Source organism: Perca flavescens, chromosome 9, assembly GCF_004354835.1.
Source record: "Perca flavescens isolate YP-PL-M2 chromosome 9, PFLA_1.0, whole genome shotgun sequence".
In the NCBI taxonomy this organism is placed as follows: Eukaryota; Metazoa; Chordata; class Actinopteri; order Perciformes; family Percidae; genus Perca; species Perca flavescens.
In genome coordinates, this window is record NC_041339.1 from 11,703,640 (window position 1) to 11,730,270 (window position 26,631).

Sequence of the window (26,631 nt, forward strand, 5' to 3'; positions counted from 1 at the left end):
GAATAGAAGTGAGATCTTATTCTGTAGCTAAAACAGAGAGCTAAACACACAGGGTGAAAATAGGAGCTGCAGCAATGTGCAGTAGAACAAAAATATGGTATTTTTTGAAAATTAAACCATGTTAAACTATTCTGGTACAACCTCTAAATGCAATTATTAACCTGAAAATGAGCATAATATGACCTCTTTAACTTATTCTGGTGCATTTATCGGAATTCAATTTGATAAACTGCATTTTTTCAATGGCATTTTTAATATTTAAGTAACATTTTATACTTAAATAATCCTTGAATTTTTTAGGTATTTTAAAGCTGCTGTTCTTGTAACACATTAGAGGTCACAGTTCAACTGCCTCATTCTGTGTTATTAAATTGTTAAGAAATTATTGTAACATTGCAATGGAATGATATGGAAATTTTAATTTAAGGGTAAAACTTTTTTTTTAAACACTAAGGCCTTGCACTATAATGATTTAGCATAGCCAAGCTAAATAAGTTATCTTAATTAAGTGTTGGATAAATTACCACCACTTTTAAAAAATTCAAACAAAGAACACATACTAATAGTTCTAAATAGTAATTAAGTTCAGATAACCTCTTGGACCAGTAACTGAACTAGTTAAATTTTGAAAAGATTGGCCAAAAATTGAGAGGCTTGTAATAGGAGTCAAATGGTGTAACCGGTTACACCATTTGACATTTCAATGTAAAATCAAATTAGTCAAGCATTATAATGGACACATATATCAGCATATGGCCTTGGTGTAAATAATCAAAACACTGTTTTTACACTAAATACAAATATTTATTCAAAATAATTTTTTTCTATGTTTTACTTGGGTCATACCATTTGACATGTGAACCAAAGAACTGAACTTAACCTAAAAATTTCTTAATAACTTATATTTATCAGAGAGTTATTAACCTTGTGATGCAGCAGTTATGCTGATCAGGGGTCCTTTTCTCTGATGTAACTTCCTGTCATGTGGTCTTCTTGCTGATTTTAACAAAATGGCACCTTAAATGGTGGTTACACCACTTGACATTTCAGGAAGCTAGCATGACTGACAGGATTCCCTAAATTATTAAAATAAATATCAGCATAATTTTAAAATATATTGTAAATATGTATAATAACCTTTAATTTACGTTAATGCCCAAGTAGTTAATGGGATCTTTTATTAAGAAATTTGACCTTTTTAAGCAAGATAAAAATTTTGGTACAAAGTTTTGACGGTTACACCACTTAGACATTTTTGCCATTAATCGCCAATTATTCTCTTAAAATTAATTAAAACCAAACTCTTTAAAATATGGCCTCTAAAAAAGTAGGTATTAATGTAATTTTTTTGTCTTTTTTTTTAAATTAAATGTATTTAAATTTAATTTAACCTTATAGACACAAAAAAATGTGCGTCACGTCATTGACCCTTATGAATTATTTACAAACCCGTAATTTATCTCCATTTGTTGAAAGCCTGACCAAAGTTGACTCGCCCTTTGTCTGTCACTTTCCCTTTTAGCTTTTAGATGTTCTTCCTTTAATTTCCTTTTTTTTCTGTGATGGCCCTGCCCCAGTATCAGCCATAACTACAAATGATAACTTCTAAAATAAAATTAAAATACAATTAAGCATATATATATATATATATATATATATATATATATATATATATATATATATATATACATACATACATACATAAAGAAAACTCCTACCTTTTCTTTGTTACAAAGAAATCTGTGACCAACTACATAACACAGTAATGTGTTATGCGACTTCCAGGGAAAAATCGGACGGGCATATAAATATATTGTTCTTTCCCCTTAGTCTTTTTTGCTGTTACAGGTCATTTATGATCATTAGAAGAAAAATTACTGAGTTTCAGAAACATTAAAAAGTTGCATATAGTAACTTTAAAGAAACTTCATAGTGTTACATTGAGAACGGAATTTGGTGTGATGGTAGCAGTATATGGTAGCGGTAGCAACCCCCGAGCCATCCGCCAGGCTGTCGAACTAGGGAAAACAACACTGCGCAGCATCCTTTATGGCCTCCATAACATCCTTGGCGGAAAATTAACGTTAACCATTAGGAAAGAAACCAGCAAGCGAATAAACAGATAAACATACGGTGTATCTGACTCACCTTATTTGATGTTAGAAATCCATTGTCCTTTCTTTTTGATGACCGTGAAATATCCATATAATGTTGCTGTGTTAGTCATTTTGTTGGAAAGAACTCAATTCACTCCATGACTGCTAGCGAGCTAGCCAACTAGCTGGCTAGTCAGTAAGCTAGCTAGCTATGTGATAGCATTAGCAACACTGGGAAAATAACGTTAGTTAGCCAAGTATTAGCTACATTAAACTGTGACAGGGTTTTTTCAATTAAATAATGTCGACTTTCTCTTTCGAAGTGACATGCTTCACAATTACCTTAAAGTTTATTTTCCAGAGACCTGTCCACTACGCGTTGGCAGGACAGTTGGCGCTTTATTTTTAATCAAACGCAAACTCGACACCTAACGGTACTTTCTATTCTAGACTAGTGAGGGTTAATTGCCGTCGCCACGTTTTCCACACACACACACACGGACTGTCTTGCTGCCGTCATTTCACTTCATACAATCTATTAAAATGACGTCGATGGCTAATGTGGACAGATGATTCAGGCCTGCATTTGGAATTACATTTGTTAATACAGACATCAATGGTGTGTCAGATGATGACTTAGCTAAGACTTTGGTGAAATCCAAACTTTTCATTGAGGGACATGGTACATTCATTACAGGATACCCCAAAACTAATGACAAATGTTCCGTGAAATCTGCTAACATTAGATTCGTGGCAGGTAGGAAGCTATCGCTATACCGTTAGTTAAAGATAAATATTTTGACTGGAAAGTGGAAGCCTTTCCCTCTGTTGTGTGCGTGTGTGTCTAAGATTTTTTTCCACTTGTCTCTATCGATCTAAATGCAGTATAGGGCTATCATTTAAAATGTTGCCATTGTAGGTTTAAATTCCCCAGATTTGGTGCAGGTACTGAGATTGGGACACCCGAGTCAACTCAAAATCTAATGAGTGGATTATAATAATAACCTCTCCTCTAGCACCACCCTCGGGCCAAAATGTAACAAAGACGGTCATGCAAACCCACAGTTTTAAGTATCCACATTAACAGTATCATGCCACAGATGCATCAGCTTTGTAATGTGCCAGCTTCACCAGTGTTGTTGATTTTAGGTTGTGTTATATTCCATGAGTAAGTTACTTTGCCCTTCACAAAAGAATCAGAAGGATGCAGAGATTTTCGATTTTTATTGACTTTTTGGACAATTTCTTTTCCAGTGTCATCCGTAACCGTTCACTTCAATGGTATTTGCATAATCTTTCATTCAATGCTAGGAGGATATAAACCAAGGTAGGCTGATGCAAGATGTTGAATTAGCAGCTAGCAAGCTAAATCTGCACTCCTCCAGCAAATTTAAACTAATTACAATAACTGGGGTGGAAATGTTCCAAGAGCTTTCAAATGGAACAATAAACATACCTTCCAGTGGTCCGTTAAAAATGCACCTAGACATCATCTCTACCTGGTTTGCATCTTTCTAGTTGTAAGGCTGATAAAAAAAGGGCCATTGCTATTTAACAGAACAATCTGCATAGCAACTGGAAGACAAAGGGACTGGACACTGACCCAATACAGAGGATGAATAACACAGGACATTACTAGACAGATAGTTGGCACGAGATGGTCTGCTGTTTTGCTCACAAACAGTCATATTTTGAATAGTGATTTACTTTTGAATGTCAAAAAAAGTTCATTCAACAGTTAGTGTGAGGTTTGATACGTTGGAGCTCTAGGCCTAGTGTTGTAAGAAGTTTAGTTCTGGCATGATCTCCGAGCATCTGGCAGTTTGAGTGCCACTGCGGTGGCTGAAACCACCCCTCCCCCCTCCCCTTAGTAAAGTTTACCAATTCATAAGGCTACAAGGTACGTGCCACTACTTAACCATATTCACAGAAGCACAGTTAACAAGCAAATGTAAAGATGTGACAGAGGACAACCACTACAGTGTGCTTGAGGGCTCACAACGGACAATTTTCACTCAGCTACACGAGTAAAGCAGGCGGGGGGCGAGTAACTGAAACAGCTGGCCCCTGTCTGAACATGTCACCAGCAGTTATTCAATCCCTTTACCCCACCCTGCGAAGGCAACTAAGGGCAGCTCAGAAAAAAAAAAACGTTATGTCTGGCCACCATTGAATTTGGTATAAGTTCAAACCACAATGAAATGTCAAGTCTAATTAACACTTAAATGCCAGTCTTGTGCAGACTGTGTAGACTTAACCGCAACATCTGTCGTATTTTTTTTTTTTTTTTGTTTTAGCGCAAGACAGCATTATTTAATGCAGATACAAAGCTCACAAGTCAATTACAGTATCTGAAAGCACTTTTAGACTGATGAATCTGTGAGGGCAGACCAGGATAAGTACACAAGACTTCTAGGGTCAGCGGTCAGTCCAGGTCAAGAGGGGGGGACGGGGGACGGGGGGGGCGATGAAGGGGAAGATTGTGTCCGGTTTAGTTCAGGCCCATCTGTAGCAGCATGGCTTAGAAGCGCTTGGGTCCCCAGGGGGAGGTCTTGGTTGCCACTGGGGCTCCAAAGCTGGGGAAATCTTCAGAGCTGCTCATATCAGGGGCCTAAAAGTCACAAAAAAAAAAAAAAAAAAAAAATTCTGGATTAAGAGAGGAAGGTGTGACCAATTCTAATTTCAAACAGTGTCAGGCTTGCAGGGAAATGCTCACCTTCTCATTGCCAGTGGTCCAGGGAGCCTCCCTCACCACAAAGCCCTTGGATGGCCCACGTTGTTCATCCATGGCAGAAGCGCTTCCCCCAGGAGGCCTCATGTAAGCCATTTTTGCCTCATTCTCCACAACATCTGCCAACTGGCACAACAAAATGTATCAGTGTTAATAAGGAAACCATTGCTTTTTTTGTGTTTTTTTTTTTTTTTTTTTTTTTTACAGTGGATGGTGTACATTTACCTCTAATGTTTACTAACAGTTGTCATGCACGTGAAAAAGCTTACATATTCCTCTTCCAGGTTAAGAAGGTGGTCGATTGCTTCATCCACAAGCTCCGGGCGACCTGTGACTGTCACGAGGTTTGGGTCTGAAGCACCATTCTGGGGAAACCTGAGATCAACCTGGGAAAATAAATTAAAAAAAATGGACAAGCCCATTCAAAGACTGGATACTTTTTAAAATGATAAATCATAAAAAACAGGGACTTAACATAAAAACATTAAAATAAAAGAAAATGGTTCAAAGACATCTAAATGCCCAAGAGGCATTCCTGAAATTTTCTTTTCTAAAAATATATCTATGTTGCTCTCTCGGGAATCCCACACCTAGGACACCATTATTACACAGAGCTGGGTCGTCATGGGTCTTACCCTGCTTTCCAACTTGAACCCCCTCCACACATGTAGGAAGAAGCCTGTTGTTCATGTTTAGCTGTTAAGAGTAGGGATTACAAGAGTAGCAAATCCACCTTCCCTAAACCAGCCCACCCCAGTGGGGAAAAACACCCAGGCCAAAGTTTGAGCCATGACACCATCATCATCATCATCTACAGTAGGTCATCGATCATCGGAGTGTGAGCATTAATGTGATTAGATCAAATCCAAATCCTTTTTGCTTTGATGGGCAAAAAAGTGGTTATTCACAGGTGAGAAAAGTAAAGGATTACACCAATTTAGGCATATTAGGGTAACGGCCAAGTCCAACGCCAAAGAGCGTCTGTATTCTTTTGTTATTTTAGTTTATGGTCACTGTGGTGTCCCCTGCACGAGGTGTGAAAGCACATTACCCGTCTTTCGTGTCCAGCGCGAAGGCTCTGCAAGTTGCAAGTGGTTGCACACCTCTGAATTTTTGTAACTGTGCGTTCCATTTCTACATGGATGGCCGGGAAGACTGGCTGAGAAGGTTTCGCCTTTACAAACACCTGTAAGATTCTTCATGTACAGACCGCAGGGAGTCACATGGCCTTAAATATATGGGATAAGTGAGAGACACCACACTGGGGAAAAGGGCACTTTGCTGGAGGGTGTGGCATTTTGCGACTTGGAGACAAAGTTGCAGTGACATTTCTGAAATTTACACATGATGAAAGAATATTGTGGGCGTTTTGTTTTTGTGAAAAACGACACCAAAAGCCCCTACATTTGGTTTTCTAAACATTATTCTATCGTTATGACAACATAAGAATGTGAAGAATAGGTATTGAGGGAACGACAGGCCAGGAGGGAAACATAAGCAAGAACAATGACGGAATAATTCCATCTTTTTAAATCACAACGTCCAATGGCGTGGGGCTATGGCGGTTCCAAAGTTTGGATTTTCCCCGAAAGTGCACCGCTATCAAGGGTGCTACTTCTGACTCTTCAATTTTTATGTTGGTTTATTCCTCTGACGAGGAAGATGTCCTGTCCTCTCGGTAGCCTCACCTTAAACTCATCCATGATCTTGCGGATGCCCTTGCCACGGGCTCCAATAATGCGGGCATGGACCCTGCTGTCCAGGGTGATGTCCTCCGAGATCATCTCCTCTAGCTCGTCCACTATAGCCTGGATGGCATCGCGTGCTGCTATGGCTTTTTGCTCATACCCTGTAATAGTAATTTGATCCTGTGGGGGAAACGGCAGCAAATTCAACAGGACATGGAGATATGGGGAGTTAAAAAAAAAAAGAAAAAAAAATACCTTTTCCTATGCAAGGCCAACCTGAAGGAGTTTGTGAACTATTCAAACACACCATAGTAACTAAAGTTATTGGTAGCTCTATTCATGTTTTTATGTAGCAATGACATGGTAATTTAGCACCACCTAATGTGCTGATGGAGTACATACAGTTCACCTTTTACCTCCATCATATTTCATATGTAAATAAAAAGGAAATACAAGTTCTGCAGGAAAGCAATACCTGGTTTTCATCATTCTTCTCTGGGAATTGGATGTTAACGTCATGCTCAGTGCGGATGGTCGTTATAATGGCACCCTTGCGGCCGATGATTTTGGGGTGATACTTGGGGTCCACAGTGATGGTCAGCTTGAAGCTCCTGAGTGCCTGTAGGGGGATGGGGGGGGTTGACGTACACTCTGGGTTAGAACTCCAATGGGTTTAACAAGGGACTCATTTCTACTTCTTGTAGAACTGGTGGTCACCTACCACGATAAAATAAGTTAATAATTAAGCACTTTCCTTATTTAGTGTTATCATGAGGGCGGCCTTTTAAGGCCTTCAAAGTAGGGCTGCATGATATATCGACTCAATATTGTTATCACAATACCACGTTGCGCAATATTATGTCGAAAAGTATGCAATATTTTGTGGAGCGATGCGTCCCGTCCGTTAGTTGTGTTTGATTCAGAGCCCGCTTGAAACGCTATAATGATCGTGTTTCAGGGGCCAGTTACCGTGCCACTTGCACATGTTAGTGCACGTCAGCGCACGGATGTGACAGTGTAAGTGAAGAAATGGAGACAACAAAACGGAACAAATCAGAGAGGCGAGAAAAAAAAAAGAAAGGACCTAAAGAGAGAGCGAAGAGAGTCAGTGGAGCAAAAGAAAGAACACAAAAGAAAGAAAAGACAAAATAACTAAGATTGAAGAGGAAACTTTAGTGGCCAAAAGTAATGCCTCCTCGGCAGCTTGGAAATACTTTGGCTTTAAGCCAAAAAGTAGTAGTAGTATGCGAGAAATCAACTATGTAGAGCTCAAATATGTGCCGTTTTACAAAAAGTTATGGCTAATTGCAAATTTGGTCAGACTGTGTCGGAGTTCAGGAGCTCCACAGTCGGATGTGAATCCCCGCTGTGAGCTGGCTGGAGCTCCGACACAGCCAGCAGCCCGCGGCACTCCATACCCAGTGCAAAGTCACCGTTTCTGGGTTACTGGACCACCAAATGCTGCTGCCCTGACGGAGCTCCACGGCCGGCAGCTCGCTGCTCTCCCTCCCCTCTTCCTGTTAAATGGCGTGTGTGTGTGTGGGTGTGTGCGGTCTGCGAGCTTGTTACGCCCGCAATCTCTTGTGGAGCATTTTAACTCTGAAAAACCACAGGATCCAGTTAATCTTATAATGGGATGTGTGTGTTGAGTTATTTAAACAAACGATCGGGGAACTTAACGGGGAACTTGATTTTTAATTGTTTTTAATTGTTTTCTAATTGCTCTTTACATTAAATTTTTTGGTCTTTTAATGCATTGAAATTGTTCGGTTTTTTGTTTCATGTAAAGCACTTTGAATTGCCTTGTTGCTGAAATGTGCTATACAAATAAAGCTGCCTCGCCTAAACGCCTCTTGTCCGTGAGTCTCCCGACAGAGCTCCAGCCAGCTCACAGCGGGGTCTGGGAAGGAGGACAGGCCGGCCTGCTTGTCAGCGAACCCGGCAGGCACGTCAGACTGTGGAGCTCCTGAACTCTGACACAGTCCAACCACATTTGCAATTAGCCATGAATTTTCGTAAAAAAAAAAAAAAAAAAAAAAAAAAAAATTGAGCTCTACATAGTTGATCTCTCGCATAAAAAAAGTCTCAGAAGTGAATTTAGTAATGAAATAGCAGACGAACAATGTGCACACTGCAAATTTTTGTGCAGTGTGTGTGGCGTGGTGTGCACAGGGTTGCATTAGGGAGCGTAGAACAGCAGCCAGGCCATTTTCAGCCCAACCAATGTTACATACCCTATTAGAGACCTTAAGGAACGGTGTGAAACACCCTATATAATCAATCATTCTATCACCCCTTTAAAGCCCAGCTCAGACCAAAGATTCACGACGTGACGAGTTGAAACTTGCAACGCGACAGTCTGAAACCTGCCAGTTCACGCCAATGCGACGAGACAAGACGGTGCATCATCGCCAATGGAACAACTCTTTGAACTTCTGTTCCAACTTCAGACTTTCAGGCTTTTTGTAGCTGAATACATCATTTGTTGCGTCTAAATATCAATATGGATAACGTTCGTGATAGTGAGATGCTTGCTAAAGTCACATTTCTAGCGATGAATCGGCAAAAACACGTTTTCTCCGATTCACGGCTTTGTCCTAAGCGCTCCCTCTCTTCAGTCAGTCATTCTCTAGCTTGCTCGACCATATGTGCTCGTTGAGCCTCCGTCTATCTGCCATTTCGACCACTTAACGCTTTGTAACAGAAAATATGGATTAGGGATCATTTCATTTCTATTAAAAGTTTGTAGCCGACTTCTCTATTGGCTGGCGACGTCCCTTACGTTCTAAAACCAGCCTCTGGAGACTTGACGAGCTGAGTCGCAGCGACACCATCAGCGTGCCGGAATCGTGCCGAGACGGGCCTTTTCACACCGCTGCAACGTTTGTAAAAACGGTTTCGTGTGGTCTGAACTGTGGTTACTACAAAACAAGCATAAATTCTGAATACACTGGCTGTAATAAAATAATAAAAAAAAAAAAAAAAAAAATCCAACTCACACTTTGGATACATATTCAAGTTATCTACACAATACTAACCCGATCCTCCTGGTCGGCCTGCAGCTCTTTGACGCGCTCCAAGAGGCCCTCTTTGGCGCGGTCGAGGTGATTGGCCAAGCCGGTGATGGAGATTTTATCAGACTGCTGCTCAGGAGCAGGCACTTGAATATTAACCTGGGAGGCAGAAAGTGAGGTCACAATAAATTTGAAGAAAATTAAAAAATATTGTACATCCCCATGTGCCAACACAAAGTCTGTAACACACACACCTCAAATTCATCCATCATCTTGCGAATTCCGCTTCCTTTCTGTCCAATGATGTAACGATGAAGCTCAAAAGGCACTTCCACCTCAATAGTGACAGGAACCAAGGCCTAAGGAAAGGAGACAGGTGTGTTCGTTAGGGAACGAAGCCACAAATTTGGAGAGAAAAAGAAAATCGAACCTCCGTTATGAATGCTAACCTTCAGTGCTTCCACAGCAGCCTCGCACCGCTCTTTGCGACCGGAAATTACGATCACGTCGCACCTTTTGGGTGCGTTGGGATCGATGGGCTCCTTCACCTCTCCATTGGCCTCGCCGTTCTCCTGAATAGGGGCCTCTGCAGGAGGTGCTGCTAAAAACGGAGGGAATCAAAGTTTGAGGAGAACATTTTCATTTAAAAAAAGAAATTCCATTCCTAAGTCTTCGCACCGATCATGAGTTTACCTTGTTGGTCCTCGCGCTCTGGGAACTTAATCTGTACATTGTGATCTCTAGTGATCTGCTGGATGCGTGAGCCCTTGGGACCCATGATAGAACGGTGGAACTTCTGAGTGATCACACACTCAATGGTAACTTGAGCCTCCTGGGAAAGAGAATATTCAAATGGGAGGAAGAAAAAGAAAGTAAATCAGTTAAATTAACAGAGGGGGGAGAAACACACCCTCTTAATACCATCTAAGCAAAATAAATAAATAAACTGTACTCTACTAACCAAGTCCTCAACAATCTCCAGCATGCGCTTTTTGGCTGCTTCCACGCATTCTTTGGCTCCTTTGAGGGTGACCTTATCGCTCTGTGTAGCCGTGCGAGGGAAGCTCACCATCACGCCACCATACTCATCGGCGAGGTCCCTAAGGACTTGGCCACGGCGAGCCACAAAGTAGCGATGGTGCTTTGGATCGACGTTCATAGTGTCCTCGACGACGTTGTCCTGTAACCAAAGAGTAAATATAGTTACAAATTCAGGTACGGTGAGAGAACCAGAGTCTCGTCCTCCCTTGTCCTGCCATGTTCAAAACTCAGTTTGGAGCCCTACCAAACTCTTGATGAGTTCCTCCAGCTCCTTCTGGGCATCCCGCACGGCTTCTTCGGTGCCAACCACAGTGATGAGCTCCTGGTCTTTGTCATCGGCGGTGGGGAAAATGATCCTGGCCCCGGTGCTGTCGCGAACCTTACGGATGTTTCCGCCACCTTTGCCAATGAGGAACTTGTGATACTCTGGCTTTGCGCGCAGCTCGGCAGTGTGACTCTTCGTTTGCTGAAGAAAAAAATAAAAAATAAAAATAGAAAAAAAAAATAAAATAGATAAAAACATGATTTTCTACAAACAAGAAACCTATTATAAGTCCACCTTAAATGATAAAAAAGGTCAGCACAAAAGATCTTCTCGACTTCAGAGTAAGAACCAATGGAAAATTCCCTCAGGCAAAAAAAAAAACCTGATTTTAATTTGCTAAACTCGATTTCATCTTAAGGGAGAAAAACGGGAACAGGCAAAACAAATGTCAGCCTGTATTTTTTGTGACAACTTTGCACACGCTTGCTGTTTTTTATTCCGACAGCTGAAAGGACACTGAAAGAAGTTCTCGGCATGTGGTAATTTACGGCCAACTGAGGCACAGAAGCAGCTCTATTTTACCCTGCTCTCTACGCCCCCCCGTCTAATGGCCGCCAGTTTAGAGAGGTTGACAGAAGTTCAAACTTTTTATCATTTCGAGACATTTTTACAAACCTTCTCCTCTGCCAAGGCAAGCAGTTGCTGCTTGGCTTTCTCCACCTCCTCCGCAGGGCCTCTGATGGTGACCTTATCAATCCCTGAGCCCTCAGTGGGAAAGTGGATGTGCACGCCTCCACACTCCTCCATGATGGAGCGCACAAAACGGCCCTTCGACCCAATCAAGGAGTTGTGCAGCTTGGAGGGAATGGACACCTCGATCTCTGTGATGTTTGCCTGAACACAACAAGACGCTAATTAGGCACACTGTATGTACTAGATTTAAACCCATCTGTCAAAGCTTTGGAGAGAACAATATTACGTGCATGCACGTGCTTACCAGCTCCTTCTGAATGGCCAGGATGCGATTTCGTGCAACCTCACAGTTTGCCTTCTTGCCTGTGATGACAATCATCTCGGAGTTGCTGTTCTCAGCAGGCAGGTCAATTCTTGTTGTCGTTTCCTCCCGAATCTAGCAAGCAAAATAGTCAAAAAATAGAAAACAATAGTCAAGTCGAACATGGACACCTTTAAAAAAATAAAAATAAAAAAAAGGCCTCATTGAGCGTACATATCGCTTTTAAATATACAGTACCTTCTTGATATTTGATCCTCCTTTTCCAATTATGTTTCTGTGGAACTGCTTGAAGATGGGGACTGAGAGGGAAAAGCTGTTCTCCACCTGACAAAAAAGAATCCCTGAAAGTTACCACCTAACTACACCAAAGCAGGTACGGATGCCAAAATAATACCATCTTTTAAAATACCACCCTGACTAGGTAAAACAAGAGTAAAGATTTACCATTTCAGCCACTATCTTCTGCATGAACTTTGCACACTTTTCCACCTCGTTTCGCGGGCCTCTAAGTTGAACGATGTCGCTTTTTTGTGCTGGGTCGGGGAAATTGATGATGACCTGGAAGAAATTTGATTAGAGTTGTTTTTATTAACAAAGTTATTTTGATTTCTAACTAGAGACAGAACACACAGCTCACAACCTAAAGACATCCCCTCGCTCCCTGAAACCCTCCCCATTCATCATCACCACTTGCTTAAATTAAGAGTTCTTAAGTTACATTTAATGGGTTTGGTACTAGGGCTGGAAAATATGCCATATGCAATAAGTTGTTGAATATCATGATAATGATATTTCTTGAGATATATAAACCGATATTAAAAAGGTGCTGTAGGTAGGATTGGGAAGATCCAGGAATTAGCCAAAAAATTTGAATATTGACAACTCCTCAGTCCCTCCCCCTTTCTGCTAAAGCCCAAAACGGTCTCTAAGCCCCTCCCCCCACAATGGAGAATGAATCTGTGTGCATGAGCAGTGATTGACACACAGTTAGACACCCCCCCGGCCCTGAGCGGTGCATCTGAACAGGGAGCTGTGGATTTTTGCAAATCACACTACAGGTTGTATGTAGGTGGTGCCTACTTTATTACCTGCTTCATGTAGTTCTACTGGAACATAGGGTCAGTTTCAGCAAATATGACAGAAAGTTAGTTTTTTTTAAGTCTTAGCCACGGCACCTTTAAAGTGTACTCAGTTCTGACTGACTGTTGTATTTTAGAAGAATACTAAAACCAACAAATTGCTTGTTGAATTTAAAACCAATAAAGTGAAATCATTTAACGTTTTATTGAACAAATTGAAGATTGAACTAAACATAAAAGGCACTACTTAAAAAAAAAAAAAGAATGAGTTACATTTAAATTTGCAGTTTTTTTTACTATTCTCTTTCAACTAACAAACATTTTTTTTCGTAATGTCTACGATGTTGTGATGGCGATTAAAAAAAAAACAAAAAAAAAAAAAAAAACAACAACAACAACATATTGTGCAGACCTATTCAGTACAGACAAACCACCATATATACCAACCAACACCAAGCTACCAACTCACCTCAGGGAATTTGTCGCGCACTTCTTTTATCTTCTCCCCTTTTTGGCCAATGATGGCTCTATGAAAACGCTGTTCAATGATCAGGTCCTTTGTACGCTCATTCTCCTGCGAGAGACAGCATATTTAGTAACGGCACATCGGGATCCAATTTGCAGCGTCTTGCCTGCGAACCCCAGTTTGAACTCACCATGCGCGACGCCAGCTCGAGCAGCTCCTTCTTGGCTTCCTGTACACCCTGGGGATCCCCCTCAATACGGATCAGGTTGCTTTTCTCGTTGTCGGGGGGGATACGGACAGTCACCTTGTGCAGCTCTTTGATGCGGTTGACTATAAATAAAATGGATAAATGAATGCCTTTGAGCATTGCTGATCCAGTTTGTGTTGCACGGTTGCAATTCAATACAACAGCCTTTGGACAGCAACACCGTACTTACTGTTAACACCTCCTTTTCCAATCAGGTGTCTGTGGAATTTGGGATCCACGCTGATCTCGGTGTAGTCCATACGGCTTATCTTTTCAGTAGACAAAAGCATGAATATCAGTGGAAAACATCAACTGCAGCTTGTAAGTGTTGTTAAGGTGCTTTACTCTCGATGAAATGCCACTTTTAGGTCCTTTTATCTTACTTTCTAGCCCATGACTCGGACATCTCAGAAGAACCCTTTCGATTGGCTTTGGGTCTACGTCCAAAACTTAAAAATTGGATAGTAACTCAATACTCACCAAATCTGTAACAATGACTTCAATCTGGCCCTGCACCATCTGCACGTCTTTGGTGGGACCCTCCAGGGTGATCTTATCCTCTCCCTCGGTGAACTCAATGTGCACCTGAAAGCAAAATGCATGAAAAAAAATAAGTTACAAAATAATTTTTTTTTGTTTTTTTTTTTATATTAAAAAGGAGTATTTCAAATGCTATCAGTAAGAAATTCATAATTTTAAAAAACAGACCTTGGGCATTTGTTGGGTAATCTTGGCCAAGTTCTGCCCCTTCTTGCCAATGATGAAACGATGAAGCCAAGATGGAGCTGTGACTGAGGAAACAGTGTAGCTGTTTGCCTGCGAAAGGAAACATGTTCTTCAAGTTAGTCCTCTTTGCTTTTTTTCTATGTCAAAAGGTCATCACTAGATCATTTTCAAACGTTGCACACCTTGGCATAAACTTCAGTGAGGGCCTGACCCAGACGGTCCGGCTCCCCACGAAGGATGACAGTTTCTGAGCTGCTGTCGGAAGGTGGGATCTCGACTGAGACACCAGTTTTCTCCAGGATCTCCTGCAGGGTGTTTCCCTTGGGGCCAATCACATACTTATGCTGAGACTTCCTCACCTCCACGGCAATGGTGGTGGCATTCTTCTTCTGCAATACAAAAAGGTTAGTTGATCAGGGACTTGCAACATTCAACCTTAAATTAGGCCTGCACGATTATGGCCAAAATGATAATCACGATTATTTTGATCAATATTGAGATCACAATTAATTATCACGATTATTTGTTGATTTAACCAAAAAAAAAAAAATGTATTGTCAGATAGGCTAATTATAACTTTTACATCCATTTTGTGCTACATTCCTGTTAATACATCCATATTGTGCTACATTCCTCCTTTATTGAAGGATACTGTGAAGGAGTATGCCATTTCAGCTGTTGTGCGACCGTTTTCCACACATGCACGTTTGCCGTAAGGTATCTACCTGACGAAATAGCAACGCGGATTTCATTGACTCATAACACTGCTACTTACATGTCTGCGTTGCGCTCTGATGCTCCGAAACCCACGTTAGAGGCAACATAAACATCGCTGCATGTAAACACTAATAACACGTTACACAGCAGGTAGCGTTAGCCTACCGTTAGCTACAGTAAACACTAATAACACGTTACACAGCAGGTAACGTTAGCCTACTGTTAGCCACAGTAGTAACTGGATTAAACACAGCTAAAATGCTGACAGCTAAACAGTGTAGTGTGACTGTATTTGGCTTTGCAAAAACTTTGATAAGGAGCATATGACTCATTTTAAATATCGCTCGATCACGCAAATTTGATCGTGGGAAGCCAAAATCGTGATTAAAATTTGATTAATTGTGCAGCCCTACCTTAAATTAGATTAAACTGCCTCATACTAGTGTGATCTGTATAGGGATGTAACGATGCATCATGAAAATCGGTTAAAAATCCATTTAAATCTCTAAAAGAGTACAACTGGTTCAGATAAAAATTCAAAATAAATAAAATTGCGATGCAATTTTTAAAACAGCCTAGGGAATGACGCTAGTTAACATGTAGCAGGTAACGCTAGCTGGCTTAAACGTGGTTAAAATTCTGACAGCTTAACATTGTAAAGTGTGATTGTATTTCACTGGAAAGGATTCCAACACCGGGACGCACAACAGTCTGCAGCTGAAGCCACAGAGGAGACTAGCTGCACTTTGAGACAGCATGGACAATGCTGCTGTCGGATAAACAGTGACTGGACATAGGGTTGCATTTGGGTCCGGCTCCTTAAGCTTGCGTTCAACGTTACTGTAAAAATTTCTGCCATCTAGTGTTTCTTCTTTTTGTCGTTTAACAGCAAATAACTGGTGAAAAAAAGTTGTCCCCAAGTTATTATTACATTTTAAATAAAATCATTTAAATTTGACCATATGGCCTCAGCAATAAACAAGCCTTTCCATAATTTTTATTTATAAATTTGTTATTTAAAATGAAATACTATTCAGTGGCACTTTTAATAAGAGGGCACACGTGCGGTTTTGCACAATTTATATAAAAAAGGAATCATTTTCAGTCATTTCATTCCGTAAAAAAAAGATTATAAACATTTGTGAGAAAAATCGTATAGTGAACTCAAAAAGTGTTAAGTTGAGTGTATCGTTACATCCATAGATCTGCTATCAATGCAAACTTTCCTTGTAATTGTTTGGATTTTAGCATACCTTGTCTTCATAAATCTTCTTGATCATGGTCACAGCAAGGGCCACCTGCTCCTTTTCCCCGGTGATGACAATCTCCGTCTTGTTCACGCTTGGAGGGGGGACATTAACACGGGCACCGGTCTCCTGCATCATCTCTCCTACCAGCTTATTGTAGGCGCCGGTGATGAAGGGGTGGTACACCTTGTCAATGTTCACCCTCTCTACAGCACGCTTGTCCTAAAAGAGAAGGGGGGGGGGCAGGTGGGGTAAGAGGATAATCTATCCTAAAGCTACGATTTCTGGGACGTATGTCAGTTAATCGTCTCGGGGCACTCGTTACCTGCTCAGCAGAGATCAACAGGATCTCATGCTTTGCCTTCTCCAAGCCCTCCTTGGTACCAGAGATCTTGATCTGGTTACTGGGGTCGTCGGGTCGTGGGATCTGGATTTTGGTGGCAGTCTTGAGCTCGAGCTCCTGAAGCTTCTCCCCATTTTTGCCGATGACAAAACGATGGTGCTCCTTGGGGATGGCGACAGTAGCTGAGGCCTGTTAGGGTTCAAATGCACAGTTGGCACTTCGGTTCTTCAAGGAGTTCTACCTTATACAGTTACCACCAACAAAGACGGATCTCCTGACCTGAGTCTGCAGTCGGGACACAATCTCCTTACGGGCCTTCATCACGGCATCCAGCTTTCCAGAAACCATGATGGAGAGACCCTGATCTTTTGCCAAGGAGAGTTCCAGGTGGGCTCCGGTCTTGTGCATGATGTCCACACAGACCTTCGCTTGGTCTCCTTCCCCAAACTGGTTGAGGTCCTTGTACTTGCGCTCCTCTAGCGGCACATGGAAAACCTAGTTGTGGAAAAGCAATTTGATGTGACCATGACGACCAATTGTTAAATCATTGCTTTGATAGAACTTTCAAAATGAAATGAGACCCTTAGTACGGCCATTCATAACACTAATGCGTGTGGCACCGGCTGGCTGAGCATTTATTCGCAAACACTGTATCGGTCGTCACCTGTCAAGAGAGTCCAGCAAAAACTCCGGTCTTTCCATTTATTTTGAATGCCTGCGGCAAAAAGTTAACCTTCACTTCAACTCTCGCTTAATCTCTTTTCTCTCTCTTTCTCAGCTGTCTTCACATGCGGCAGACAATTTTGACACCCCCCACTCGCTACCGCTGAAGCTTCGACTATTCGCTGTTAAGTAATTAAGCTCAAAAAGTGGTATTTAGTACAGACCTAGTGGGTACGCACGGCATTAAATTAGCCTTAAAAAAGACCAAGTGTTGAATAGAAAAAGGTGGATGTGGAAGTACAATCAACCTTCCACCATCCCCAAGAAAAACAAATACAAGCACAAAACTCAAATCAGTGAATTACAATACACAATAACCAGCAAACCTTTTCGTCCATGTATTAGTAACTTTGAAAAGGTTATACCTGGGTGATAACAGAAGACTTCAGAGGACGGATCTTGGATGTCCAGGCGTTGGCAGTTTCCTGGGTCCCCTCAGGTGAGGCCGCCTTCTCAGGCAGAGGCGGGAAGGCGTCCTTGTAGGTTGGAAGAGCATCCTCCTCCTCAGCACTGGGTCCTGCCCCAGCAGCTGAACAAAAAAAAAAAAAAAAAAAAAAAAAAACACAGATGAGGCCACTTATGGATCAGTTTGCATTTTACAAATCAAATGTAACCTTAAAAAAAAAATAAAAAATACTTACCACCACTCTGCTCTTGCAAGAGCCCACTGCGGTGCTCATTGAAGCTTTCCTGCGTAAGTACAGCGACTGAGCTCATGGTCAAAATCCCACGTTTACACAGAGTCCGAGTGTGCCACTGGAAGGAAAGTTTGCATTATTTTCAAAAGGTTTGGCAACAGAAAGTGCAGAATAAACCAATACTTTTTCAGTCAGCTTCTTCCTATGAGTGATGGAGCAGATATTGAACTCTTGTTAAATGATACCCAAGGATGGATTTATCTGAAGTCTTGATTGTTGCTCATTTAGTTGTACAAATGCAATGTCACAGAGAAATACTCAAGATTTGACACCAAGTTTTCAGGGGCTTTAATAAGTCAGCAAGATTTTGGGTGCTTCATTATTGCCAATTTACAGTCTGTTGTCCCCCCCACCACCACACTCAAGTTTTGCTATATTAAAAACATAAAATAGAAGTATATAGTATATAAAATAGAAGTTCGCAGTGTTACGATTGTTTAGTGTCAGTCTAACTGATACAGCAACTTCACTAGAAAGGTTTCAATACCATTTTCCTTCCGGATACTGATTCCTATAACCAAATCTGCGTATTGGCCGAGACTGAGTGAACTACTTTAAAAAGAAGATTTCTTCCCCCCTTTTCTCCTCAGGGTTAAATTAAGTGGTATTGGATCAGTGTATTGACTTATAACCTTTAAAAAAGGTGCTCTAAGCGATGTCACGCGTTTTTTTTAGGCTACAACATTTTTTGTCACATACAGCAAACATCTCCTCACGATCCGTTAGCTGCCTGTCCCCTGAACACACTGTACAAAAACACGGTCTCTGTAGACAGCACAGGCTCCACAAACGGCAACAAAAACAAACTGCTTCAACCTGCACCACGAAAGATACACAAACCGTGTTCCAGCCAACAACCGACAAGAAGGAGGTGAAGGGGAGGGGGGTTTAGTGCACAGAAGGGAGGGGGACGGGACGAGGGAGGGGCGAGCTAGTCTCATTTTGTTTGACGATACTTTGAACGTCAACAAGAATAACGTCTCCCAACATCGCTTAGAGCCCTTTTAAGGCAGTATCAAAAAGGCATTTCTAATACTAGTATCGGAACAACTCTAAAATCCACACCTAATAATCGGTTAACACTTCATCATCTTAAGCCTCTGACACACCAACCCGACGGCTGACCGTCGGGAGAAAAGGCGGTCGGACCGATCAGTCGGCTCTCTGAGGTCCAAAAAGTGCCTCGGAACACACCAAAGCGACGCCGTCTTGAGCGTACATTCCACGCGTGACGCAATACAAAAAATTAAAACCGGAAATGACAACGCGTCACGTGGGCCTGGCTTATCCAGCCGATAGTAATGGTGTCTTGTTCGAAATACAAACAAGCCGCCTTTTGGACTTAGCAGTTATTGCCACCCTGTGTATAGGTTTTGCACATCAGCACAACCAGTGATGTAGGGATAGGATAGGCTCCATATTTAATGAAGAAATTAAGTTTAGCATTCATCATGATGGCTGGAACGAGATAAACAAGGCTCCTGTTTGAATGATGGAAGAACGGGAATTATTTGAAGTGTCACATGCACAGGTTTAGCACACAATCCAAGCTTATCATAGGTGGACTTTGGGATTTACTTATTGTCACATTACCATGTCAGCACTGTGTTAATGTATGCTGAGACTGAGTGGCGAGTGACAGGATTATGCCTTAACCACAAAGAAAACACTGGTGTGGGTAGGGCTACAGTAACAGTACATGTTGTCTTTCCAGAAGAAACCAGTTTGTCTTCTGTACGGCAGTCCAGTGCTATTCTAAGAAGTTTAACCTAGTGAGCAGGCTCCAGGGTTAAGAGGATTTTTCCCCACTGACGCCTTTGTATGTCCATGTTAGATAGGATTAAAGCAAAGATCCACTAAGAGAATACTGTGATGTCCTGCGCAAGGTCTTTCAACATGAATAACTATTTCCAAGAAATAAAGCACAAAGCCAGCCCTCTAATCTGGGCCATTAATATAAAAAATAAAAAAGACCCTACAGCTAGGGCTGCACAATTAATCGCAATTTTATCCAAATCGCAATATGGACTAGTGCAATATCCAAATCGCAGGGGCGGGGCCATTGTTAATGGCAAAATGTGTAAAAATGTGTCAAACCATTCTGAATTTCTGTACAGATCCTCGCAAAAAAAAATAAATCACACTATAAATCATTTTAGTTCCTTTCAAGGTTAATAATTTCATGAAAATCATACAAACACGCTCATTCCCTCCAATATTGTGAATCATATCGCAGTATCAGTCAAAATAATCACAATTAGACATTTTCCTCATATCGTGCAGCCCTACCTACAGCTATTTGGATTTTTGACTTATATGAAGCTGGAAGTATTGCTTGAGTTATTAACAATAATTATGTTCCTCTGCAAAGCAGCAAATAAACAAATGAGTGCTCCAACTCAAGCTTGATTCCACGTCACTGTCAGTGATGAAACTCAATATATCATCAGGAGCCAAGGCTGTTGTGTTTTTCTGGCCGGCAGAGCAACTTAAATTTTGGGCCAACAAAAGCAGAGGGATGTGAACAGTTTTAAGGGTTGATTTTGCCCCGAAGCATGGCCAAAATGTATCTGAAAGCACGAAGAGACTCCCAGATGTCATAAATAACCGATTATTCAGTCCCTCCAGGAACTTGCGACGTCACGATCGCATGAATTCCCGCAAATTCAACTAATCACCGCAACTTTACCCAAATTTGACCAATACGACACATGCCTTTGGTGCGGGAGATCCGGGTTCAATTCCCACTGCAATGCATCAACCAATGTGTCCCTGAGCAAGACACTTAACCCCTAGTTGCTCCAGAGGTGTGTGGACATACATAGCAAAGTGTAAGTCGCTTTGGATAAAAGCATCAGCTAAATGACATGTAATGTAAATTGAGGACAGCTACGCTTGTTATTGTAAGTGCAATGATAAGTTAAAGACCAATAAGTACTTTATCAAACCATATGAATGTGTGTCCCAGGCCAGGATAGGAAATTAACAATGTAATGATCAAAAAGACACTGACAGATATGTTCGAATTTGATTCACTCAATAAATTATTATTTTTTGTCTTAGATACACCAGCCATTTTCATATTATACCAACATTTGCAGCATCCTGAACCTTTTTGGTAAAGTTACTAGGGAAAACTCAGCCCAGAGTAGTTTTATTCTGCCCAAAAAAAAGTTTCCTTTTACATTTAAAAAAAGTATACCTACCCCAAAAAAAAAAAAAAAAAAAAAAACTACCTTTTTTGTTGAAATTTTCACCGTCTCTCGCAACTTCATTGAAACGAAAATACAAAAGACATCACAACTTTTATCGCAATTTTTTACGAAAGCTCCCGCAAAAATCAGGCATTTTGGGCTGCAACAATCTCAAAAAAGGGCTGCGAAATCCTGGAGGGACTGATTTTTTCCCCACAGAGCAGGCAATTGAAGAAAACTCACTTTGAGCTTCAACAATGTAGTAGTCAGTTGAGCAGGCAGTTTTTCCCCTACATGTTTCAGACCCCCCCTTTTAGTGGCCTCTTCCTTGTCAGGCTTCATAAACTTAAGGCTGCCCTGCCCAGCACTCATTACAGTTTGCGAGCCCTGTTGCCAATACAAGTGTGTGAATATCCTTCATTTAAAACATTAAGGGAAACATTTAATATGGATATCATTATGTTGACATGTGAACAACTTTGAGGCAACAGTAATTCAATTTTTGGCCTTCTCTTGTTGACATTTTTTGTAGCAAGAGAAGGTGCATAGCATGTCAAAGTCATCCAGGATAGGGGACTTTATATTTAAATTCAATGTGTCAGTTTCAGTGGTTTTTCACAGTGGGGATTATTTCAAGTTTTTTTCCCCCCCTTTACAGAATAGACGAGGTGAATTGAGAGACTGAACATAAAACAATATCCTTTGCAGCCTGCTTTAACTTGGATAAAATACCCCCGCAAAGTGTATGGGAGGTCAGGTACTATGAATACAACGTTTAAACAAGTCTCCAGGACATCAAGCTTACTACTGTGGGACAAAATACATATTGTCTTTTTCCATGTCATTGCTGTGTTTTTCAGCTTGCTTTGGAGATAGAATGCCCCCGGTTGCCCAAAATGTCAGTAAGAAAGCGTTAACATCTTTGCAAACTTGCTCAGCCAAAGTGTTGAAGCTTTGTACTCCACAATCCTAATTATGCTTCATTTTTACAGGGCAATTTTTTTATTTTATTAGTGTCAGTGTCTACCATGCTAAATGTTTTAAGAACTTACCAGCTAAATGGTCAGTTACCAGATAATCCGTCCTGTAAAGATGCAATTTCCCGTCAGCCTGCCAGCTTTTGCCTGAAGACCACAAAAAAATAAAAATAAATGAGCTGTATCAAAATGACCAGGATAGTATTTTTATTAGTTTCAAAGAAAGACAAAGACATTATTATTACAGGCCTCACTTACATTTGCACAGACTGGCTACTAAAAGTTATGTGTGCATAAAGAAGAAATTGTATTCTCAAAAACATCTGTATGATCAATTTAAAAAATATTGCGTATGTTTACAAGATGTGTATCATGTCCCATTGACTAAAACTACTAAAAATGGTTAATGACCAATACTGGATATTTTTACAGTCAACTTCACTCACTCAGTGTTAAACAAAAGCAGCTTTTACTAAGGCCTAACTTGTATATTTTTGATAGTAGTGCTTCTAGTGAGACCAGTAGTAAAAATACTGCCACCGCAGACAACTGAAACCATCCAGAAACTGAGAAGTATGCAGATAAAGTTGATGCCAAGAAGCACATCACTGAACTCCTGTAAAGTATAGGTGCCATTCGAGCTCACTCTCCTTGACAAGCATCTGGCTTCTATAATTGGATACTGCCCTGTCAGACAGAAGGACAGACCTAGCAAGTAATTAAGCTGCTGTGGGTGAACCAGGTAAATAGGCCATTGCTCTCTTATACAAGAGCCGGAAAAAAACACACAATGAATGACTCTTATTATAAGGGTGTGATTATTAAAAGGCTAGTTTGCCACTGGCGTCACCAATTTCCTGTCCCTCCAGAATGTTAATAGACATGGGTTTAAATGACCACTAAGGTGTGCACAGGCTGCCATGTTTGGTAAGGGGTTAGGGTACCATTTTGTGCATACTCAGTATTTATAAAGTAGGCACTAAATAAGATGCAACCAACTAACTAGCTCTTACTTAGTAACGTTATTTGGTATAACGTTTGTAGTGTTAGCACAGACATGGCAAGTTCCCTTAACATTATTAAACAAACTAATCATGTTAATGCCCCTTAATACTCAGTCAGTTAATAGAGAATAACTCCACGGATTTAAATGACATACGTGTGAATTACAACACAGTGATGCCAGGTTGTTTTGCTTAAACTACCTTGTCATAAATGCAGTTTTGCGTTTAAACTGGTGACCAAGATAATAACTATATTACTCACGAGTTCCAAACTCATGAAGCCCAACCAAACAAAGAGGTTAACGACCTATCTTAATAAAAATGTAGCGTCATATTATCCAACTCGCGAGGTCGTTCATGTTATAAATGAGCTGTTAACTTGCGTTAAGCTTACGTGCTCGTCTAACGTTAGCTAGCTAGTTAGATTTGCATTCACGTTAGCCACAGCATGACAACCTTCGAGCCTATATAGCTAACGTTAGTAGAAGCAGAAAAGTACACAAATCCCAGCTTAAGGATTTAAGTAGCTGGTTAGTGTGAGTGCTGGCTAACACGATATCAAGTCAACTAGCTGACAGTTACCAAAGACACATTACAGTTAATGCTAGCTGTCGTCATGTTGGCTAACGTTTATCAACCACAGAAATGTAGCTAAGATCGAGACAAAGTAACGTGATCTTAACTGTCAGTGACACTAAGACAAGTTGGAAGTTTAGCAAATATGTGTGCATCTTAGTAGAAGTTGGATCTTCAGTAGATAAATCCCTGTCGCATGGATTACTAGCTCCAAACCCCTAACTAGCTAACGCTAGCTAGCTAGTTAGCAAACTTGCTAAAAACTTTGACTGTGGTGTGTGCGACTGTGACACGTAGCTCCTCCGCTAGCTTGGCTCACTCAAACAACCCAACACAGAACTTCAAGCTGTACCTTAGCCAACAGCTAGCTAATGACATTAAGCTAATGATGGATTGAAAATCCTAAAACCTTAAAATAACACCTTAATATAAGACACTTGGACACTGGGGTCGTGTCATTTTTATATAAATTCGCCGGCACAAACACGGTCGTACAAAGTACAGGTTGATAGCCTAAGCTAGCGAGCTCATGTTAGCTTACAGTTTGTTCGACTAGCTCGCTAAGTCCACGTAGGCATACAGCTGAGCAGGGGAGAACTGACACGGAGTCAGGCCAGAACATACTGTAACGTTCAAGGTTCACCAACAAGCTGTCTTCCCAACAAGTACCACTCCACTGTATAAGACAGGTAGATGTCATATGTAATTGCAATACTGTCATACACGGTGAAAAAAACGGTGCAGTACTTACTTATTTTATGTTCTCGTCTGCCCTGAAGGTGCAGAAGCTGAGATGAAATTCCACTGGCGAGAAGGTGGGATTGTAGCCTGACGGATATATACCACTGCCGCCCACCAATCATATCCTCCAACGTCACGTCAAAGAGTCCGATTACATTTAATTTATTTTCATTTCCAAGAGCGACAGACTTGTACAACTTCGAAACTTTGATTAGGATTGCGTGCGAAGAGAAGATGTAAGATAAAATGTGATTCATACATGTATCCCTAGACATTTCAAACTCGAATCAAGGATGTGTTCAAATCACGTCGAGAGGAGAATAGGCTACTCATACACACAAAAAACAGTTGAGGTGGCAAAATTCTGATTTAATTTGTTATTAATCACACATTTCAATATGGGATAAATTATCAACAGTGTCTTTTTTTTAGACTTTAGTGAGATCAGATAAATTATGAGCCCATGCCAGTCCTTTTTAAGGTTATGAGTCCAGGCTTACAATGTTGTTGATATATGATATTCAATCCTGCAGTTTTCGTCGAGGACAACATGTGCAGAAATATTTCCCCTGATACAAGTTCAGAGAATCTTCATTGTCAGGTCCTTGTCATTCCCCAGCTAGTTGTTTATGGATATACACAAGGTCACAGAGTCAATAGTTTACTGCCAGTGGACTGTTAAAAACAGAGTAAAACTAAATACACCTTTGTAATTGAGCTCAAATATCCTTTGAGGGCTTAAGTTCAGTCCATTCTAATCAGAAATGTCTCCAAAAACGGTCATAATCCTTACTAACGAACTCTCAACACTGCTATAATACAGTTCCATTTGTTGTCACAGAGCAGAAGGAAATCCTTCAAAAATCCTTTTGATCAGAATGCAAATATGAAGCCCCTGGTTCTCAAACAAAAATAAGACTATAGCATTCATTTTTTACCCTCCCAATATCGATTCTGATTATAGATTATTGACCAATAAGTAGTGCCCTACTGTTTTTTCTCAATTTAATACTGGTATACCACTGTATGGAACTGATTGTTATGCAGTAATATGTGTAACATAATATTAGGCTGCAACTACACATCACCGTGGAGATGGCTTATACACCAACTCTCTTTAGGCGTGTGCAAATTCCAATTATAACTATTTTTTAAATTTCTAGTTCAATTTAATTGATTCATGAAATTCCAAATGTCCACTCCGTTGATTCTAGAACTTCGAAAAGTTCAACAGCAAGTGGAGTTTGCTCAGTTTGAAAGGTGATGAGGCCCATGAGATGAAGCTGAAAGCTCCAGAAGAAATCTAGTAAAGTCAAGAATGAAAGCTGAAATACAATTATTTGTTCTAGAAGCTTTATACATTTGTTACACATTTATTATGACATTGACTAAGAGACTGTCGGTCACTTCTGGCCATTACCCTAAACTTTCTCAAAGTCCCCCAATTTTGCAAAGATGCATGTAACATACTGAAAACCAGCAATTTTACAACTTTATTAATGAAAGGTCATAGGGGGCATCAGTATAGTGAAACTGGAGAGGAGATACACAGAAGGTGAAGAAAATCCACAATAACAGCCTTAAAATTACTCAAGCTTATCATCATCTAAGGTAAAACCGTTTTAAAGAGGTATAAGCAACTTATTTTTACCCAGTGGTTATTATGGTATAATGGATATAGTAGCACCACAGTCTATACGGCCTCAAAACTTACCGTATTGATCCCCACAAAAAAATAAACACTTGTGTCAAGTGTTTATTACAAGACCATTGTACTGGCGTGCATTACACTGCACATGTGTTGCTGTTATTGTGTCAACCCGAAAACATTGATATCATGACTGAAACACATATCTACCAGACTAATTCTGACACACATGGCACTATGAGGAGGTCCAAGGTTCTTTGAAGATAATGTACACAGACAGCATGAAAACATAGAAAGGTCTAGGAGGTACCATCTTGGTCTTCCTCCTGCGTGCTTCAAGAGCAGATTAAAGAATGAGAATAAAACCGAAAAATTAAAAGAGGAAAACAACATAA

General features: G+C 40.7%; 1 protein-coding gene and 1 long non-coding RNA gene across 3 annotated transcripts in view; both read right to left on the reverse strand.

Annotated features, from left to right (window-relative positions):
- The window catches only part of LOC114561711 (uncharacterized), a 169,031-nt gene extending 166,469 nt beyond the window's left edge, over positions 1–2,562 (reverse strand). The window contains exon 1 of the long non-coding RNA XR_003693389.1: positions 2,149–2,562. This is a non-coding gene — a long non-coding RNA (uncharacterized LOC114561711). The remainder of the gene's footprint in view (positions 1–2,148) is intronic.
- A 739-nt stretch (positions 2,563–3,301) lies between these two features.
- Positions 3,302–24,700, reverse strand: hdlbpa (high density lipoprotein binding protein a). 2 transcript variants are annotated; one of them, XM_028587105.1, is made up of 28 exons: positions 24,599–24,700; positions 22,343–22,414; positions 18,040–18,154; positions 17,764–17,927; positions 16,955–17,170; positions 16,658–16,864; positions 16,339–16,554; positions 14,551–14,757; positions 14,351–14,458; positions 14,123–14,227; positions 13,833–13,911; positions 13,586–13,725; positions 13,399–13,503; positions 12,295–12,408; positions 12,088–12,174; positions 11,833–11,964; positions 11,511–11,729; positions 10,815–11,036; positions 10,491–10,709; positions 10,223–10,361; positions 9,979–10,127; positions 9,784–9,888; positions 9,554–9,688; positions 6,991–7,134; positions 6,516–6,695; positions 5,097–5,213; positions 4,813–4,953; positions 3,302–4,707 (listed from the first exon to the last, which is right to left on the reverse strand). In XM_028587105.1, exons 3-28 carry the CDS (start codon positions 18,113–18,115, stop codon positions 4,618–4,620), a joined length of 3,816 nt encoding a protein of 1,271 aa, XP_028442906.1. In that variant the 5' UTR covers positions 18,116–18,154; positions 22,343–22,414; positions 24,599–24,700; the 3' UTR covers positions 3,302–4,617. The 2 variants fall into 2 exon arrangements, with proteins under 2 accessions (XP_028442906.1, XP_028442905.1); XM_028587104.1 differs by having other exon boundaries at positions 9,979–10,130.
- Between the last annotated feature and the right edge of the window lie 1,931 nt (positions 24,701–26,631).